Source organism: Rhinopithecus bieti, unplaced genomic scaffold (assembly GCF_001698545.2).
Source record: "Rhinopithecus bieti isolate Rb0 unplaced genomic scaffold, ASM169854v2 scaffold_759, whole genome shotgun sequence".
Classification (NCBI taxonomy): Eukaryota; Metazoa; Chordata; class Mammalia; order Primates; family Cercopithecidae; genus Rhinopithecus; species Rhinopithecus bieti.
In genome coordinates, this window is record NW_016803631.1 from 2,357,280 (window position 1) to 2,378,181 (window position 20,902).

Genomic DNA, 20,902 nt, shown 5'->3' on the forward strand with positions numbered 1-20,902 from the left:
ATAAGTGTCTTAGAATAACAATTCCAACACTAGCACCACCAGCTAGAAATAATTTAAGATCTAAACACAGCTCAATTTTACCCATTAGATCTCATTAGGGATGAACAATCAAATGTCTCTGTTCTAAAGAAACAATGAGGCCAGGCACATTGGCTCATGCCTGTAATCCAGCATTTTGGGAGGCCAATGTGTGCAGATCACCTGAGGTCAGAAGTTCGAGACCAGCCTGGCCAACATGGCGAGACCCCACCTCTACTAAAAAATATAAAAATTAGCTGGGCATGCTGGAGCACACCTGTAATCCTAGCTACTCAGAAGGCTGAGGCAGGAGAATCACTTGAACCTCTGAAACGGAGGTTGCAGTAAGCCAAGATCGTGCCACTGCATTCCAGCCTGGGTGACAGAGCGAGACTTCATCTCAAAAAAATTGAATAATTCCTCTCTGTGTGATGATGTTCTATTAAGCATTTGTTTGTTTCAGTTTACTTTTATTATAGATTGTGGTTTTCTAAATTTTTAAATAAAATTTACTTTTAAATTAATATATTTATACATAGTTCAAAACAAGATTGACAAAACAAGGTATGTTCAAAGAAGTTTAGCTTTTATCTCTGTTCCCTCTGCTTTGTTCCTTTCCTTTACCAGTGTTAAATATTTTTTAAATGTTAATCATTTATCCTACCATTTTAAAATAAATAAACATGCAATTATTCTTACCCTGTTTTATATAAATGGCTACGTAAAGTACACATTTTTCTCTTTTTTTCAGTTAAAAATATGTCCTAGAGATCAGTCCATATTTTCGTGTGTGTGTATATCACCTTCTTCATGGCTACCATATTACTTCATCATGTGACTGTATTCTCATTAATTCACCCAGTGAGCTATTAATGCACATGCTGTTTTCCCCTTGTTTTTTGTTGTGTTTTTTGGGTTTTGCTATTAAAAATAGTTCTATAGTGAGCAGCCCTGTGCATTGCCAGCAAATAGTTGAGCTAGATATCTGGCATTATGTATTTTAAAAATGAAAATAAAATTATTGTACATATTGAAGTTGGCATACAGAGAGAGATCTAGCACTCCTTTCTTTCTCCCCGTTGTGGGAAAAGGGTTTTGTTTTGTTTTGTTTTGTTTTGTTTTTTTAATGTAACCACAGCCCTTTCAGAGGCCAGATCTGTTGGCTCTGGGCATTGTTCTTTGGGGACATAGATCCCTTAAAGGTCTGAAAAGATGAAAACAGTGTCTGGAATTGATGAGTTATGAGTTGATCTCCTTCACATGGTCATTCTACATAGTTTTATTGTAATCCTGTTATATGAAAAATGTTAGATTGTGAGAGGGATATAAAAGTAGTAAATGCAAGTAACTCTTGCCTTCATGAACCTCATCATCTGATACGGACTTGTTTGGCATACATGTTACCAGAATGGCAACTGCATTTCTTTATAATTGCCTTTTACTTTTTCTGGGAGAGTTGAGTATGTTCTATGAGCAAGATACAGGTTAAAAACTTTTTCAGCACCTTTGCTTTTCTGATGAGTATATTTCAGAACTAAGTAGGTTTTAAAATGCAACTCTAAAACAGATGACTGGCAAATCATTGTTGTGAACTTAAAATTTTTTTTTTGTTGAAGAGATGTGTAAGGACAGGGTCTGATCACACAAGAGAGTTGGATGCATTTTTTGAATCATAAACAAAATTGTTATTGTTTTAACATGTATTCTATTACTTGCTTTATTATTTTATTACTTCAGATATTATGGCACCAAGAAGAGGGCATTGGATTTGAGTTACATATAACTAACTGTTCAAATTGTGTTCAACTGCAGAGTACATTCCCTTCTGTGATATTTTGTCCTATAACCTGAAGCATAGTAATTATTTTATAGAAATGTTAACAATTTTGTATGAACTTTGAATACAATGAAAAATTTAAAAAATTGTGATCATTGAACCTCAATATCTTCTGCAAACCTGGGGATAATGTGTATCTCACAGAGTGGTTGCAAGAATTAAGTAAACAAATAGAAATGCTTTTCTTGGTTTGGCACTTAGTACATGTTAAATCTGTTATATTTCAAAATGTGTTAATTTGAGTTTCTAAGAATCATTCTAGTATTTTATTTAGCCACCAAGCTGCCTTCGTTTTGTTGTTGTTGTTGTTGTTGTGTGTGTGTGTGTGTGTGTGTGTGTGTGTGTGTGTGTGTGTTTTGGAGAGAGAATCTCTCACTGTGGCCCAAGCTGGAGTGCAGTGGTGCAATCTCGGTTCACTGCAACTTCTGTCTCCCGAGTTCAAGCAATTCTCCTGCCTCAGCCTTCTAGCTGGGAATACAGGCATGAACCACCAAGCCTGGCTAATTTTTTGTATTTTAGTAGAGACGAGGTTTCACTATGTTGCCCCCAGGGTGGTCTCGAACTCCACCTGCCTTGGCCTCCCAAAGTGCTAGGGTTACAGGTGTGAGCCAACGCGCCCAGCCTCCACCAAGCTATTTAATGATTATATTTTACACCTTTATTTAATAAAATATGGCAAAATACATAAATAGTAATTGAAAGAGAAGCACTTACTCAAACCACTACAGAATATTGTGTGTGTGTGATATTGAGCAAGTTGCTTAATCTCTCTGGGCCTCAAGTTACTTTATATTTAAAATGGCAATAATATTAGTACTTACTACATAAGGTTATTATGAGGAGTAAGTGAAATAATACACATAAAGCAGTTAAAACAGTGCCCAGCACATGATAAGTTGTTTTTCTGTTCTTGTTTTTGCTATCTTTCTAGTCTAGAAAGCTTCTCGGCTTTCTTATAAATACACTTTTACAAAGTGAAACAACAACAAATATATAATATTACATATTTCTTTCTTTTCCCCCTGTTGGAAACTTTTTTTTATGTATATACTTTTTAAGTTCTAGGGTACATGTGCACAACGTGCAGGTTTGTTACATATGTATACATGTGCCATGTTGGTGTGCTGCACCCATTAACTCGTCATTTACATTAGATATATCTCCTAATGCTATCCCTCCCTCCTCCTTCCACCCCATGATAGGCCCTGGTGTGTGATGTTCCCCTTCCTGTGTCCAAGTGTTCCCATTGTTCAGTTCCCACCTATGAGTGAGAACACGCAGTGTTTGGTTTTTTGTCCTTGCGATAGTTTGCTGAAAATGCTTCATCCATGTCCCTACAAAGGACATGAACCCATCTTTTTGTGTGGCTGCATAGTATTCCATGGTGTATATGTGCCACATTTTCTTAATCCAGTCTATCATTGATGGACATTTGGGTTGGTTCCAGGTCTTTGCTGTTGTGAATAGTGCCGCAATAAACATACATGTGCATGTGTCTTTATAGCAGCATGATTTATAATCCTTTAGGTATATACCCAGTAATGGGATGGCTGGGTCAAATGGTATTTCTAGTTCTAGATCCTTGAGGAATCGCCGCACTGTCTTCCACAATGGTTGATCTAGTTTACAGTCCCACCAACAGTGTAAAAGTGTTCCTGTTTCTCCACATCCTCTGCAACACCTGTTGTTTCCTGACTTTTTAGCGATCGCCATTCTAACTGGTGTGAGATGGTATCTCATTGTGGTTTTGATTTGCATTTCTCTGATGGACAGTGATGATGAGCATTTTTTCATGTGTCTGTTGGCTGCATAAATGTCTTCTTTTGGGAAGTGTCTGTTCATTTTCTTCGCCCACTTTTTGATGGGATTGTTTGTTTTTCTCTTGTAAATTTGTTTGAGTTCTTTGTAGGTCCGGATATTAGCCCTTTGTCAGATGAGTAGATTGCAAAAATTTTCTCCCATTCTGTGGGTTGCCTGTTCACTCTGATAGTAGTTTCTTTTGCTGTGCAGAAGCTCTGTAGTTTAATTAGATCTCATTTGTCTGTTCTTTATCNGTTGGCTGCATAAATGTCTTCTTGGGAAGTGTCTGTTCATTTTCTTCGCCCACTTTTGATGGGATTGTTTGTTTTCTCTTGTAAATTTGTTTGAGTTCTTTGTAGGTCCGGATATTAGCCCTTTGTCAGATGAGTAGATTGCAAAATTTTCTCCCATTCTGTGGGTTGCCTGTTCACTCTGATAGTAGTTTCTTTTGCTGTGCAGAAGCTCTGTAGTTTAATTAGATCTCATTTGTCTGTTCTTTATCTTGACATTTCTAGATAAACTTTTCAAGACAGTGAAGATAGAGTAGATCTTTCAGATGAAAGAATACAGTAAAAAGACATCTTAAAATTAACCTCATTTAAACTCTTAAGCTTTTTTTTTTCCAGAAAAAGAAGACTTGTGTTCACTGATTCTTGCTGACCTAGACATTAATACGCTGACACAGTAAAATCTCTGTTTTTAGTAAATTTATGCCTGTGAACTCAGTTTCTTATTGGAGATTATCTTTTTAGTGATAATGAATTAAACTCCTAGAGTAAGCTTTAGGACTTAGAAATTGATTCTGTGAATGATGGTACAATAATAGAAGTATGAAGTTTTTTAAAAAAAGTTATATGGATACCTAAATGCCTTAATTTTAACTTTGTTGGCAAAATGCTGACCTTATAAAAGATCTTTTCTGTACAGTTTACATCATGCTTCATTTTAAAGAAGACATAAACTTTTCCAGCTATAGTTAATGTTAACTTCAAAGATGTACTAAAATTCAGCTGTCTGCAGTTTCCACCATGCTTCTTAGAAGGAAAGTAGGTTTCATGTTAACTTTAATTAACCTAAGCCTTAGCAGTAGCTTTTAAAGATGGTGCCACGTGTCAATGCTTCATTCGACTTTTAAGTATCTTTCTTTTCTTTAATTGTTTTTTTACCAAGATATTTGTTATCTTTGGTTTGACTCATTTCAAAAATTCTGTCCGTGGTGTAACTTCGGGGTAGGGGTCAGAAGGTAAACAACCAGAAAAGTTTAAAAGTGAATCAGAACACTGACCTTGAGATAAACAAAGTTTAAATTATACTCTCTTTCTCCATGAAGTTTCTGTCTTCTGCAGTCAAGAGTGTGATTCTTTATTCCAGTTTCTCAATGCAGACCCAGTTTCTCAGTGTATCTTTTTGGTAAGAAAACTGAGAACGTCTTTTCTTTTTTAAGATGATGTCAATAGTTAGGCGTCTGTTTTTGAATGTTATTTTGAATTATACTTTTTCTGAAGGATATTAACAGGAAGAATGGTGGTGCTACTAACAGAGTTATTGATATCTTGATAGAGCAGTGATTATAGATTTTCTCAGTCCACATGAGTTTTCCTAGACCACTGTGTCAATCACCTTGGAGGCTGGTATCTCAGAAAAATATGATTCTAAAGATGACACTTTGGAAATACGTTTACATTGAGCAGCGGGCCCTACTAGAAGAAACTATAAACTTAAAAATCAGAATACCTGGTTTCTGACCCAAAGTTACTTATTATTCATGATTTCGGATGCTTCTCTCAGCTTTTCATTTGTGTTTTAAATAAAAGCCCATCTTAGCGGGCTTGTAATGTGAGATGTTAGTAAAATTAAAAGTTATAAAACACATTGTAAAATTTCCTTTCTTAAGTTATTAAAGAATGATGCAAATAGTACATATGGTTAATGGCACTTTAATTCATATAGAAATAGCTAATTAATACAGAAATGACACGAAATTTGTGAAAGGAGGATTGAGTGCCGGTAATCCATAGCATTTCACGTGTTCTTTTCTGAGAATCTGTTACTTCTTAAGTAACAGATTCTCAGTGTTACTTGACTGCTTAAGTAATCTGATTTGTTTAGGATAGGAAATATTTAATTAATTTCTACTATCTATTACAGTTGTATATGTATCAGCTGTTCCGAAGTTTAGCCTATATCCATTCCTTTGGAATCTGCCATCGGGATATTAAACCACAGAACCTCTTGTTGGATCCTGATACAGCCGTATTAAAACTCTGTGACTTTGGAAGGTAAGCTACTGTCCCTCTCCCTGCCCCTTCCCTTCTCCCCTCCTCCCCCTATTATCTTCTTTTAAATATATTCCTTTTGCAGTATCAGCCTAAACACGGTAATTCTTATCCAAGAGGTATAAACTAGTGCAGCTGTGAGAGTAGTTTTGTTAGTTTCTGTCAAAATTATAAATGTATATACTTCTTCATTTAACACTTTAACTTTTAGGAATTCTTTCCTTAGAAATACACATTTACAAAATAGTGTATATATAGGGATTTTTATTATAGCATTGTTTATAAGCATCCGTTAGTAGGAAAATGGCTAAATAAAGTATGGTACATACAGAGTAATACATGCAACCATGAAAAAGAATGAGGCAGCTGTCTGTGAACTGAAAGGGAGTGATCTCTAGGAAACATTAAATGAAGAAAGCACATCAAGAGTATGTGTATTGTATGCTACCTTTTATGTTTTAAAAACGTACAGAGTGTGACTATATATACAAGTACATGTGTGGCTAATTTCTGAAACAGTATATAATCCATAACATTTGATTGCCTAAGAAAGGAAACTTTGGGAATATAATGTAGTTGGGAAACTCACTTTTTCATTGATTGTATTTTAGTATTGTTTGAGTTTATATTAGATATGTACTCCTTTTTCAGTAAGAACTAATTTTTTTCAAAATATTGATTACATTCCTGTGTATCTTTTTAACTTCACAGTTAACCGCAATTCAGGGATGATATAAAAGGTCTACTAGCAGTGTTTTCTTCATTTTCCTCTATAATTTAACCTTTTATTCTACCCTTTTGTCCTGCAAATTTCATCAAACTTTCTGCTTTTAAAAACTCGTTCTTGGTAATTTACTGTGAATTTGTAATAAAACTTTATTCTTTCCATTTTCAGTTTTCAGTACTTTTGTGCCTCTCTAATCTAACTTTGTAACATGTAGTCAAGCCTATATTCCCATGTAACTCAGGCAGTTACCCTGCTGCTTCCTCACTGGTGTAATCACCTAATCTCTCTCCTCACGGTCCCTAAGACATCTCTACATAATTTGGATTCTTTCCAATTTAATTTTTTCATCCTTGTTAAAATTCTTTCTTTTCACCATCGCTCTGTAGATTACATATTGCCCCACACTTGTTGATACCTATGTTCCTAGCCCTTTGTAATACTTTTACATCAATTCACAGTTTAAATTTGGGTTTCAACATAGGATATGTTTTCCACAGGCTTCTCTTGAGATAGATCCTTTAAAAAATAAGCACATGAGTTAATTTTTCTTAGTCTCACAATGTGTCCTCTTTCAGACCGTCCTCATTCTACTAATTTCAGATGACCTATCACTTTGCAGGCCATGACTCTGTTCCCTGAACTATTTTTAAAAATGGTGAAAGACAATAGAGCTCTTATTTGGTGTTTGAAACAAAGCACTACTACTTGTCTGTAGGAAAAACTGCCCAAATCATTTATGTTTTATCGTTAATGGGTGTCTTCCCCATTGAGAGTGACTGACTTGGTAGGGACAGACTATGAGACACCAACGTTAGAAGAGCTTCTGTTCTCATGATAGTGTCAGAACATTTGGTACAGCCCATTTTCTTGGGACATAAAATAGCTTTATTCTGATAAATTTGGAAGAGGGATTTCGCTTGTTTGATAGCTCATTTTATAAACCCTCTAATTTTTTGTTTTAACAGAATTGATTTGGTCAGGTAAGAGTTTGGGAAACACTTTGGGCTTTACGTATCAGATTGGTAATTTGAACAAAATGCTATTATTCTCTTCTTATTTTTTCACTAGATGACATGGGGCCTAAAAGTAGCTAAAGGACTAGTTGGGCTATTTAGGAACGGAAAGCTAGATGTGATCACAATATTGGGCAAGGAGTTAAAACCAGCCTCCTCTGTAAGAGAGGCTGCTCCATTTTTGAAGCTCCATCAAGTAGTGAAAAAACTTCACGCTACAAAGCTTGGGTATTAACATTTTGTCTCGTCATGAATTTTCTGAATATAATTAGAATCTATCTTGTTAATTAAAAAGCGTCCTTTAGAAGATATAATGGTCTCCTATCAATTATGCTGAAAACTAAATGTCATAATTTTCATGCAGCCTAAAAACAGGGATTAGTATTTATTAATTTATGAAATGGTTATTGTATGCCAGTACTTGGGGAGAGGGTAGAAAACAAACTTCAAAACTAGTGATGAAGGAAAACAAGTTAAGTTTAGAGTCATGATTGACTAGAGACAAATGGAAGAAAAGAAAGGCCAGTCATTGAAAGAAATCCTTGTGACTACTTTCATCTATCTTTACCCTGGTTTTCCAGTACCTTTACCTCAGCATTTTCTTACCTTTTTTTTGGCACTTACTGTTTTACTGTTTTGATTTCATTGCATTTTGTGCCTTTATTTATCTTTTTTATTAATGTATGTCAGAATGGCTGGCTTCTACAGCAGTATATTTTATTCTGTCTTTGGATTATCTTGGGCGACATCTCAAAAGAAATTAGTTGTAATTTATTATACTTTGATGTTTAAAATACATGCTACAAACTATTTTAGTAGGAAAATTAGAGTAAGAAAACATGCAATTAAACTTACTATAGCAGTTAGAATTCATAGGCTGTGAATCATTTCTGCCCTGAAGTTGAAGGGCTTGTTTATAATTTATTGGGTAATAAATGTTTATGCACTTAATAAATTGACCAAGATATGGAAAAATAGATTGAGTTTATAAACCTTGAAATATTCACCCTGAGTCAGAAGTCAAAATGCAATACAGTGGCCAATTTCTAGCCCTTTTTAAAGAAATACATTGGGTGAGGAATATTCATTCTTAGAATCTATTGTCATGCTTTTTGGTGGGGGAGGTACCTCTTTTCTGCTCTTGCTTCTTTGTATTTTAGAAGTGGAATTTGGGGAACAGGATCAGAAGAAATTCAACACTTAGCCTTTTTTGCTTTTGGTGCCTTCTTAGGTGACAAATGCTTTCTTTAAAAATTGCTATTCTTTTTTGCAGGCAAGGTGATAAAATTGTAAATTTCTTTTGTCAGAAATAGTTACAGTTTACATTTTCTTTTTCATATATGATTCAAATGATGTGAATCTTAGAAAATCATTCGATACTGTGAAAGGGTAGCAGTCTAGGTTCTTTTAAGGTTTAGATTTAAAGAATTTCTGCTTTTTATTTTTATTTTTTTTTCTGTTAGTGCAAAGCAGCTGGTCCGAGGAGAACCCAATGTTTCGTATATCTGTTCTCGGTACTATAGGGCACCAGAGTTGATCTTTGGAGCCACTGATTATACCTCTAGTATAGGTAAGTATAAATCTGAATATAATGCTCATAATTATTAATTGCTTCTTGATTTTAGTAATTTAGTATTACTAATCTGTACTTTTATTTGCATTAAAAGATGGATATATCCCATAATGTTTTTTTCTTAAAGCTTGAGATGCAAACATATATAGGCATACCTCATTTTATTATACTTTCCAGGCACTGCTTTTTTTTTTTTTTTTTAAACCTCTCAAAGGTTTATGTCAACCCTGAGTCAAGCAAGTCTGCCCGCACTAGTTTTATAAGAGCATGTGCTTACTTCATGTCTTTGTGTCATCATGTCTTTGTGTCACATTTTGGTAATTACTGCAACATTTGAAACTTTCTCATTATTGTATCTGCTATGGTGATCTACGATCAGTGGTCTTTGATGTTATTTTTAATTGTTTCAGGTTGCCACAAACCACAACAATATAAGACAGCAAACTTAATCGATCAGTGTTGTGTATGTTATGACTATTCCACCAGCTGGCCATTACCCATCTCTCTTCCTATCCTCAGGCCTCCCTATTCCCTGAGAGACAACGGTATTGAAATTAGGCCAATTAACAACTCTGCAATTGCTTCTAAGTGTTCAAGTGAAAGGTACATCTTTCACTTTTAATCAAAAGCTAGATGTGATTAAGCTTAGCGAGGAAGGCATGTCGAAATTGTGCCAGTTAGCCAAGTTGTGACCACAAAGGAAAAGTTCTTAAAGGGAATTAAAGTGCTACTCCAGTGAACAGATGAATGATAAGAAAGTGAAACAGCCTTATTGCTGTTACGGAGAAAGTTGTAGTGGTTTGGATAGATCAAACCAACCACAACATTCACTTGAGCCAAAGCCTAACCCAGAGCAAGGCCTGAACTCCCTTCAATTCTGTGAAGACAGAGAGGTGAGGAAGCTACACAAGAAAAATCTGAAGGTAGCAGAGGTTTTTTTATGAGGTTTAAGGGAAAAAACTGCACCATGCCATAAAAGTGCAAGGCAAGCAGCAAGTGCTGATGTAGAAGCTGCAGCAAGTTATCCAAAGATGTAACGAAGATCATTGATGAAGGTGGCTACATTAAACATCAGAGTTTTAATGGAGACCAAACGCCTTATACTGTATTGGAAGAAGATACCATTTAGGACTTTCATGTCTAGATTTTCTAGAGATGAAAGACTTCCTCTAGAGAGAAGTGTCATTACCTGGCTTCAAAGCTTCTAAGGACAGGTTGACTCTCTTGTTAGGGCCTAATGCAGCTGGTGACTTTAAGTGGAAGCCAGTGCTCATTTACCATTCCAAAAATCCTAGGGCCCTTAAGAATGATGCTAAATGTATTGGCCCTTAAGAATGATGCTAAATGTATTCTGCCTGTGCTCCATAAATGGAGCAACAATGAGTAGATGATAGCACATCTGTTTGTAGCATGGTTCACTGAATATTTGAAGCCCACTGCTGAGACCTACTACTCCAGAGAAGAGTATTTCTTTCAAAATATTACTGCTTATTGACAATGCAACTGGTCACCCAAAGGTTGAGAAATACATTCGTAAGGCTATAGCTGCCCTAGATAGTGATTACTCTCATGGATCTGGGCAAAGTCAATTTTAAATCTTCTGGAAAGGATTCACCATTCTAGGCGCAATTAAGAACATTTTTGATTCGTGAGAGTGGGTCCAAATACCATGAACAACATTTTGGAAGAAGTTGATTCCAAGCCTCATAAATGACCTTGAGGTGTGCTAGACTTTAGTGAAGGAAGTCTCTGCAGATGTTGTGGAAATAGCAAGCGAACTAGAATTAGAAGTGGAGCCGGAAGATGTGACTGAACTGCTGCAATCTCGTGATAAAACATAAACGAATTGCTTCTTTTATGGAGGAGCAAAGAAAGCGGTTTCTTGAGGTGGAATCTACTCCTGGTTAAGATGCTGTGAATATTGTTTAAATGAAAACAAAAGATTTAGAATATTACATAATTGTAGTTGATAAAGCAGCAGCAGGGGTTGAGAGGACTGACTCCCATTTTGAAAGTGGTTCTAATGTGGGTAAAATGCTATCAAAGAGCATCTTATACTACAGAAAAATCTTTCGTGAAGGAAAGAGTCAATTTATATGGCAGACTTCATTGTCACTTTAAGAAATTGCTCCAGCCACATCCTATAGCCTTCAGCAACTGCCACCCTGATCAGTTGGCAGCCATCAACATCAAGGCAAGACCCTTTGCCAGCAAAAAGATTACAACTCACTGAAGGCTTAGATGATCATTAGCATTTTTTTTAGTAATAAATGTTTTTAAATTAACGTATGTACGTTAATTTTTTTTAGACAATTCTATTGTACAAGTGATAGACTATAGTATAGAGTGAACATCTTTTATATGCACTGGGATACCAGAAGATTTGTGAGACTTGCTTTATTGTGACTTATTGTAATGGTCTGGAACCAATTCCACAACATCTCTGATGTATGCCTGTATAGAGATTTTCAAATTTTACTTTTTAGAATTCAAGATATACCTACTATTCTGTTTTTCCTCCTTGGACTATTAGAATTATAAAGCTAATAGCTTTTACCTTAAGAATTTAAATTAATTCTAAGTAACTTTTTTTTTTTTTTTACTTTTTTATTTAAAATCCTCCTGAAATACTTCTGAGTGTGATTACACTAGTTGGAGAATTTATTAGTTAATGTTATTTCATTAAGTTAATAATGAAAGTGATAGTATGGCCATATTGCTAACATTTCCTTCATGCCATCTCCATTATTTAATATAAAATCAGCTTAAGTCACTAATAGTTTTGCTAAATGCACTAATTCTGTAGAAGTACGCACCCAAGATGTTAGTGATAGAAGGAACTGAATAGAGACCATTAGCTTTAATCATCATTGACCTTCTCAAGTCTTCACCCAAGATGTTTAGTGATAGAAGGGACTGAATAGAGACTATTAGATTAGCTTTTATCATCATTGACCTTCTCAAGTCTTCACCTAAGATGTTTAGTGATAGAAGGAGCTAAATAGAGACCATTAGCTTTAATCATCATTGACCTTCTCTTTTACTCCATTTTAGCCCACTAGCCAGGAGTGAACAGAGAGAGCATGATCGGCTGGACATGAATAGGAAGCTAACAAGGAGCAACTTTAAGCTAGCTGTGCAAGTGGAAACCAAAATTATTTTACTCTTATGTATTGTTTCTGAAGAGAATTCCTTTAGTCCAAAAACAGAAACAAAAGCATGCAAATAATAAACCCAAAAAATCCCCACGGTAACAGAAAACTAAAACAAACAAAAAACAGACCTGGCCTGGCACAGTGACTCACACCTGTAATCCCAACACTTTGGGAGGCTGAGGTGGGCAGATCACTTGAACTCAGGAGTTTGAGACCAGCTTGGGCAACATAGTGAAAACCCGTCACTACCAAAATTACCTGGGCGTGGTGACATGCCCCTGTAGTCCCAGCTATTTGGGAGGCTGAGGTGGGAGGATGGCTTGAGGCCAGGAGGCAGAGGTTGTAGTTAACTGAGACTGCACCACTGCACTCCAACCTGGGTGACAGAATGAGACCCCCCTCTCAAAACAACAACAGCAACAACAAAAAAAAAAACAGACCTTGTGACAGTTTTCTGTCTTTTTGATACAAATAGAAATTCTCTGATATAAGCAAACACCCTGATCAGAAAACACATTATCATTTTTTATTTTGCCAAATGGCAAAATGCCAAAGCACATTTTGATTTCTGCCAAGAGGCCAGCAGTTTTACCCACCATTTCCTTTGTACCCTCAGTACAAATATTAACCCAGTAAAAGTGTATTCTTGTGAAAAGAGTTTTACCCTCTGGGAAATCTAAAAATGTCTAGAGGACCCAGGTGCAAAGAGTACAAAGTGTTCTCTGTAGACCACACTTTGAAATCTGCTTTGCCAGAGGGTAGAGAGCATAATAATATGTATATGTACGTGTATGTAATTCTCAGGGTCTTATTATGGCTGTGGTACATGGCATATATGAATGGATAGATGAGAAAGAGTACAAAGAATATTTTGCTTGTGGTCGACCTGGGTTTGAGCATCACATCACAATTGAAGTAAAGTGGAGATTACTGACAGTTCTGCTTTTCTGAGTGACTGTGAGGCTTAAATAAAATGTTAGTGAAAATACTGTAGAAATGTAAGGTGGTATTCTTTTGTGGCATTTTAGACTTGACTCTCCTCAGGAGCAAATTTCAGCCCCTTGTCTTTGGGTATATCATTGTATTTTCCAGCTGCTTTACATTTTATTCAAATATATGATACTGATTATCTATATATACTGGTGTGAGTCGTGCCAGAAACACCTAAAATAAAGGCAGTTTGATTCTTCTCAAGAAGTTACCATATCATCTCACACATTAAGAAACAGTTATATAAACAGGAGTCTTTTGAACCCTCACAAGCCTAGGTTTGGCCTCCCATTATAAACTTAGGATACTTGCCGCTTAAGACTGTAATGTTTTTAAACAGACCCCCCAAAAGTATACTAATATAGTTACATTTTAAATGTTTTTAACCGTAATGTTTGAAACGAAAGAGTAACTGCTTCTGACAATATTATTAGATACAGCCAAAGGTAAAGCTGATGTCTCTGATTATATTGTCTTACTGAGAAATGGCAGAATGAGAACAAAAGACTTCCTTAGAACAAGGGATTGAACTTACAGACAGACCCTTGAAGGGCTGTTATTCTGTGACAGTGAGACAGTTATTCAAGAGAGTGGTATCTTGATTGGGAATTGAGAATGATCCAGGCCTAGCTCTACTATTCAGTACCTTTACCTTGGGGAAGTCATTTAACTTTATCATGTCTTAATTTCCTTATTCCATGAAATAAGTGTGTTAAACTGAATGGTCTTGAAAGATCACTTTAACATGAACCTAAGTATGAAACAAAATGCTATTCTGGCTTTAACCCCAACTAATTTTCAGTGTGCCAAAGCACTGTTTTTATTTTTTCAGTACCTTCTATTTAGTTGAAGTTTTATTCTATTTGGAGAATTTCATCCATTTCTTCTTTGAAATAAAAGTAGAAGAGATTTTAGTGTCATCCAGAAAGTGATTGATAAATACTTTGTTTTTACTAACTTGACTGATGTAACATGAATTGAAGGCTGCTAATATAGTTGTCACCTGAATCTTTTAAGTATCAATCTTCTGTGGTAACTTCTAGGCAAGAGTATTTCTTGATGTTTTACTTTTTGTCTTCCATATTTGTAGCTAAATCTTGCCTAAGAAAGTGTTTCCTGTTGTTTTTTATGAAGGCATAGTTATTCCCATATAATTTTTTCAGCCTTGTATTCTGAGGTGAATCATTCCGTATTAGAGAGGAAAAAAGTTGAGTGCATATTACCTTCCATCTTATTAACTAGGTAAAGGGATATTTTAAAACCTGGATTAAAATAAGCATTTACATAAATAAGGAGATACATCTTTTCCACTTGACTGTAACAGTTAGTATTACTATTGGCTTTGAGTAAAGATTCCCTAGCAAGTTTTCATATTTGCTTCATTTAGCAATTTCCTAATATATTAAATAGGACTCTTGGTCTATATTTGCAGAATAGATATCTTGGTTATTAACTTAGGACTGAACAAAATCAACTTGAGTTTGTTAAATGAATACTATGTCATTTTTCTAGGTCAATAAAAAGTAGTCACTGGAGCAGTGATTTCCAGTTTCTCCTGATAGTACATCTCACCACATCAGACCTTTAAAATTTTTGTTGTCAACCATTTACTGTTCTTTCTTCTCCTTCCCTACTGGTAGGTGGTAAAGTCCAGCAATGATTCATATTCGTCTCCCTAAAGCACTTGAGTGTGGTACATTAGAAACCTAGGAATCTCAGAAATCTGGAAGCTAAAAAGCAGCCTTTTCTTGTAGGAAGTTTTAATAGTGGGCTTTAAAATAGAGTGATTGTAGTTTATCTTCTAATCCAGTAATACTTTTGAGAGAGAAAGAAGATGTTACTAATAGTTATCCCAGGATAATGTATAAGCCATAACTATCCTGGGTAAACTAGGATGTATACTTTAAAGTATTTTAAAGTGTATTAATTGAGTTAATTTTAAAGTTTTCTCTAGGGATTGAGGTTTTCATTTTGACTTAAAAGTGGATTATTTTATAATTTATGAAGTAAAATATATTCCTCTATCATTGCCATTCCATTTTATTTAAAATGATAATATATTTAGGCACATTTTCTGTCAGTCATCCTAGAACATAAAATCAACCATTTAAAGTCTTAAAAGTGTTCCTCAGAATTTGCATTGACTTAAAGCCCAGGGTCTGGGAGAGATTGAACCTTTCCTTGCTGTTCCTCTGTAAGTACCTACTAATATGCAGAGATTGTGTCACTTTGAATGATTTTTAAGTATGATAAATAGATAGTCCTGCCATAGCTTTGGTACTGTAATCCTCTGTCTTGTTATTTGAAGACTTGAATACCTGAAATTTGATAATAATAGACTTTACCCTTTATTAGAATATTCTTACTGGTCTGGTTTCCTCTTTGGTAAGTTTAACATTTAATTAAAAAGAACATTAGGGAAGTTTTATGAAGTTTTCTCTGTTTTGGATTGTATAATCTTTTCCTTGTGATATTTACTCTGTGATCAAAGTAAAATTAGAAAATGTATACAAACATTTTTCAGTTCAAGCTATAAAGTATTAATAAGGCTTTGTTTTCTTTTCTCTTTAGATGTATGGTCTGCTGGCTGTGTGTTGGCTGAGCTGTTACTAGGACAACCAATATTTCCAGGGGATAGTGGTGTGGATCAGTTGGTGGAAATAATCAAGGTGAGAAGGTTGAATCAGAATATTTGAACTGGAAGGAATTTTGGTGCTACTTTAATAATATATATCACACATATACACACATGAGAAACTTAAAAAATGGAGGAAACAATCCAAGGTCACATAGCAAGTTCAGCTATAAAGTGGGTATAAGAACGCCCCCCAGCCTTTTGGTTATTTGAGTTACTCTTCTCTTGTATGATTCTAGAAAAACTATTATGTATATCTGATGCAAGAAAGGTATATATCTGTTATTTAAAGTACTTAAAAGCAAAATTGGACTATAAGCTCACTAAAATGTATGTAAGCTGAATAAAGGCAGAAGCTTTGTCTGTTTTTGCTCACTGTATACTCCCTGCTCCTAAGCACATAGGAGATACTTGTATTTGGTCACTATTTATATTTATTCAGTATTTGTAAAATGAAAGAATGAATGCCTACATGTCTGGCTAGATCATTGATAGAAACATTTGACTTATGGATTTAATATAATTTTATTTGTTGGGTCTATATGGATTAAATATAATTTTATTTTAAATTTTATTTAAAGCTGAATGAAAGCAGAAGATGTGTCTGGTTTTGCTCAGACACAGCTTCTGCTTTCATTTAGCTTTGCATACATACACCTTTATTAACAACAAATATTTAAATATTATCTTAGAATATATGTTTCCTTCTAAGAACAGTAGAGCTGAGATTTTAATTGAGTTTTTAAATGTAATTTTTTCAAGTTTTAAATATTTGAGATCTTAAAGGAAGGCCCTTTAAAAAAAAAAAAACCTAGTGTCTAGATTTATATCACTAGATTGGTTCATTCTAAGGTTTCAGTTTGGACAAAGCAACAACACCTACTGTCTCTGGGGCTTTGTTTGTGATACCCCAGATATTTCATAGAATTGTAAAATTGAAAAATCATCTTAGAGGTCATGTCGTCCTATCCAACACACAATGAAATAACCTTTTAGTTACATTCATAACAAATGATTTTCTAGTATTTTCTTGAACACTTCCAGCATCAGATTACTACTTAGGGATGCAGCTTATTCTGTATTGGACAGCTTGAATTTAGTTTTTATTATACTGAGCTGTAACTCCTCACTAGCTTATACCATGAACATAGGACTGTGATCAAGTTCTTTTCAAACCCTTGTACTTCATTCTTTAAAAATAGGGATTTTTAAAATCAAAGGTGGTTTTGCTAGATGTCATTGTGTACAAGTATGGTTGAAAAGATCAGTGTGTAATCAGCGATCTTCTTTATTATCCATACAGTTTCTTACAGTTTGCAGCTTAGACTACTGTGGTATTTACATCTTCTTTTTGGTACCATCTTTGAGTTTCAGATCTAACCTTTTACCCTTGTTAACAGAACTATTTTCTTTTTGATTTCTATGCTACACTCAGATCTAAATTTGAATAGTTTGCTTTCTTTCTTTTCTTTCTTTTTTTTTTGAGACGGAGCCTCGCTCTGTCACCCAGGCTGGAGTGCAGTGAATCTCCACTCACTGCAAGCTCCGCCTCCCGGGTTCACGCCATTCTCCTGCCTCAGCCTCCCGTGTAGCTGGGAGTACAGGTGCCCGCCACGGCACCCGGCTAATTTTTTTTGTCTTTTTAGTAGAGACGGGGTTTCACTGTGCTAGCCAGGGTGGTCTCAATCTCCTGACCTCGTGATCCGCTTTCTTTATTTTCTAAAAGCCTACCCCGTCATGTTAATTAATACTCGAATGCGGAGCTTGGCCAACTTTTTCTATGAAGGACTAGGTAAAATATTTTGGCCAACTTTTCTGTAAAGGACTAGATAAAATCTTTTAGACTTTGTGGGCCAAAAGGCAAAATCGAGGACATCATATACGTACTTCAATAACAAAAGGGAAAACACATTTTCACAAATTTTTTTATGGATGAAGTTAGAGGTATAATAATTGAGTCCTTTTTTTTTTTTTAATACAACTCTACTAACCAGAAGAATTGAGTTCTTTTTGGGGGAATATAACCTTTCTCTTAATTGATGTTCAAAGTTAGTACTTTCTAATCATCAAATTGATTGCAAATCTGTTAATTCTTAGCTTATGGGCCTCACACAGACAATGGACTGTAGTTTCCTGATCTCTGCTCTTACACAACCATTCAGCATTTCTCCTGTCCCTAGGCTTTTATTTGATGTACTTGAGCTCACCATCATCATGCTAAAATTCTCTGGGCATATTGGCCATTCTATTTGTCATATACGTTTAGCTCATTAGAATTGTATCATTTCTCTACTGATTATATTTTAGAATTTTGTGGCAATTTGTCATTAATTTTAATTAATTCATAATAATACAAGTAGAATTTTTGAGGAAGCTAAGTGAGCATCTGTGATAATTCCCTATCTCATGCGTGCTGTAATACCTTATAAACCTTTAAGTCTAGAGCTTGCTTGTACCACTTTTGTTAGTCCTTGTAATTCATTTTTCTGCTAATATTAGTTTATGCTACCTGCTTAATAGATTTTGTTACTGATAATTTCAGACTTCGTTTTCATTAAGCACTTATTTTTTGCAAAATGATCCATGATCGATATGTAGTAGCAGGCCAACTCTGAAACAAAACACTCGTCATTTATGTGCTATGCTGTCATCTTGCATTTATACTTAAGAAATGTCACCTTACTAACAGTAGGTAAGTTCCAAGATCACTGCTTATAGGAGGTTTTGATAATGATATAAGATAAGAGAATTGTAAGTATTTCCAAGCATCCAGGACATTTTGGGATATCTGGTTTCTAGGTCCCTTCTACGTCCTTGACCATGGCTGCCCAGGATAGATGGAATTACCAGTAGTAGTTTACCATCCATTTATTGACTAGAAGTTACTACACATTGCACGGAGGCTCATGAGCTTTGTATTTTGTGCAAGTGTATGTATGTTTAGTATAGTTCTAAGTCTTATTGCATGAAGGTTAATAAACTTCATAGGAGTGTTGTGTGTGTGTGTTTAATATAGCCCCAAATCTTACTCGTCCAGTCAGGGGCACTAGTTCACGCCTGTAATCCCAGCACTTTGGGAGGCCGAGGTGGGTGGATTGCTTAAGCCCAGGAGTGTGAGACTAGCCTAGGGAACATGGCGAAACCCAGTCTCTACAAAACATAGAAAAATTAGCCAAGCATAGTGGCACACATCCATAGCCCCAGCTACTTGGGAGCCTGAAGTGGGAGGATTGCTTCAGCCCGGGAGACAAATGTTGCAGTGAGCCAAGATTATGCCCCTGTACTCTACCTGTGTGACAGAGCGAGACTGTGTCAGTGAGTCCATCAATTAAATAATAAATATCACAGCCGGGCGTGGTGGCTCACACCTGTAATCCCAGCATTTTGGGAGGCCGAGGTGGGCAGATCACTTGAGGTCAGGAGTTCGAGACCAGCCTGACCAAGATGGTGAAACTCTGTCTCTACTAAAAATACAAAAACTAGCCAGGCGTGATGGTGCACGCCTTTAGTCCTAGGAACTCCAGAGGCTGAGGCAGGAGACTTGCTTGAACCTGGGAGGCAGATGTTGCAGTGAGCCAGTGCCATTGCACTCTAGCCTGGGCAACAAAGCGAGACTCTGTCTCAAATAAATAAATAATAAATACCAAATCTTCTTCTTTCTCCTTTCTGCTTGCCTCCGTCCCTCCCTCCTTCCTATTGTTGCTAACATCTGTTCCTCAAATGTTAAATATATACAAGGTCTCATTTGAATGAAAATTCCTGAGAAATGCTGATCTAGTTATTTTAGTTTTTCTGATACAAGTTGGAAAAGAGAAGTTATATGTGTTTGTTTTCAAAGTTAAATGTTATTAAGACATTCTGTATTTTAAACAAATACTTTCATATACTGATAAACATGACTTTAAGAATAGATTTGAAATTTTCATAAAGGTAGTCTCATAGATGCCCAGTTCAGTTCTCACTTTTTTTAAGGTAACAGTCATGCACTGTTAATGTTTATGATAACTAGGGAACTCGTATTAAACTGTTCTTTTCTGCTTTCTTTTCATTTTCTCCCTTGAAAACCTCATAATAGAGTATCTGGGGAAGCTAACCTTGCAAAATAGGTAACTCTTCTCTGAATTTGAGTTTAAGCAAGAAAAGGAAAGTGAATAATCATATAATAAACTTTATGAAGTTTTTTTATGTGGTAGACTTGCCTCATTATTTTATAAACTTTTGCCTTATTATTTTATAAACTTTCTGAGCAGGGACTTTTTTTATTCTTGTGTTTTAATATCTGAGGGCACCAAAATAATTTTCAGTTAAGGGTTGTATTGAAGTAACTTGTTAAACCATTGTTCATTCATGAATTTGAAATTAGCGGGGAATTAATAAGAAAAGTTAATGTGGTTGTTGTGTATGTTGTTTATTGACTCAGATGTCTATGCCAATAATTTACAGCATGAGTAAAACAGTTTAATTAAACGAACTTTATCTCATTCTAGCTAACATTTTTAATTTTCCTCACTGCCCTCTAATAAGAAGGTTTTGTAAAATATTTAGAATAAAATCCAAATACATTATATTTAGAATAAGTTAAAAGTATAAGAACAGATTTGAAAGTCATGGAAAATCATTTCTAAGCATGAAAACACAAGTATTTAACTTTCTGAAGTTAATTTCATGCATAGAATTGTCAGATCATCATTTCGTTATGCCGTTTGACCTCTGCATATCAAAATGCATGGATTTTCACAGCATTTGTAAAAGACAAATTCCATTAGGGACTTCTCAATGTGCTTTTTTCCTTTAAAATCTTCCTTAATATAAAAATCTCAAGAAATATCTGATATAGTTCCAGAAACATGGGAAAAAAATAAAACATTTTTAGAAAAC

The 20,902-nt window shown here is 35.2% G+C and overlaps 1 protein-coding gene across 3 annotated transcripts in view; it reads left to right on the plus strand.

Annotated features, from left to right (window-relative positions):
* Positions 1–20,902, plus strand: part of GSK3B (glycogen synthase kinase 3 beta) — a 269,562-nt gene that overhangs the window by 173,192 nt on the left and 75,468 nt on the right. For all 3 annotated transcript variants that reach the window (XM_017891387.1, XM_017891398.1, XM_017891407.1), the window contains exons 5-7: positions 5,804–5,934; positions 9,135–9,241; positions 15,961–16,058. In XM_017891387.1, coding sequence (XP_017746876.1) covers positions 5,804–5,934; positions 9,135–9,241; positions 15,961–16,058 — 336 coding nt within the window. The remainder of the gene's footprint in view (positions 1–5,803; positions 5,935–9,134; positions 9,242–15,960; positions 16,059–20,902) is intronic.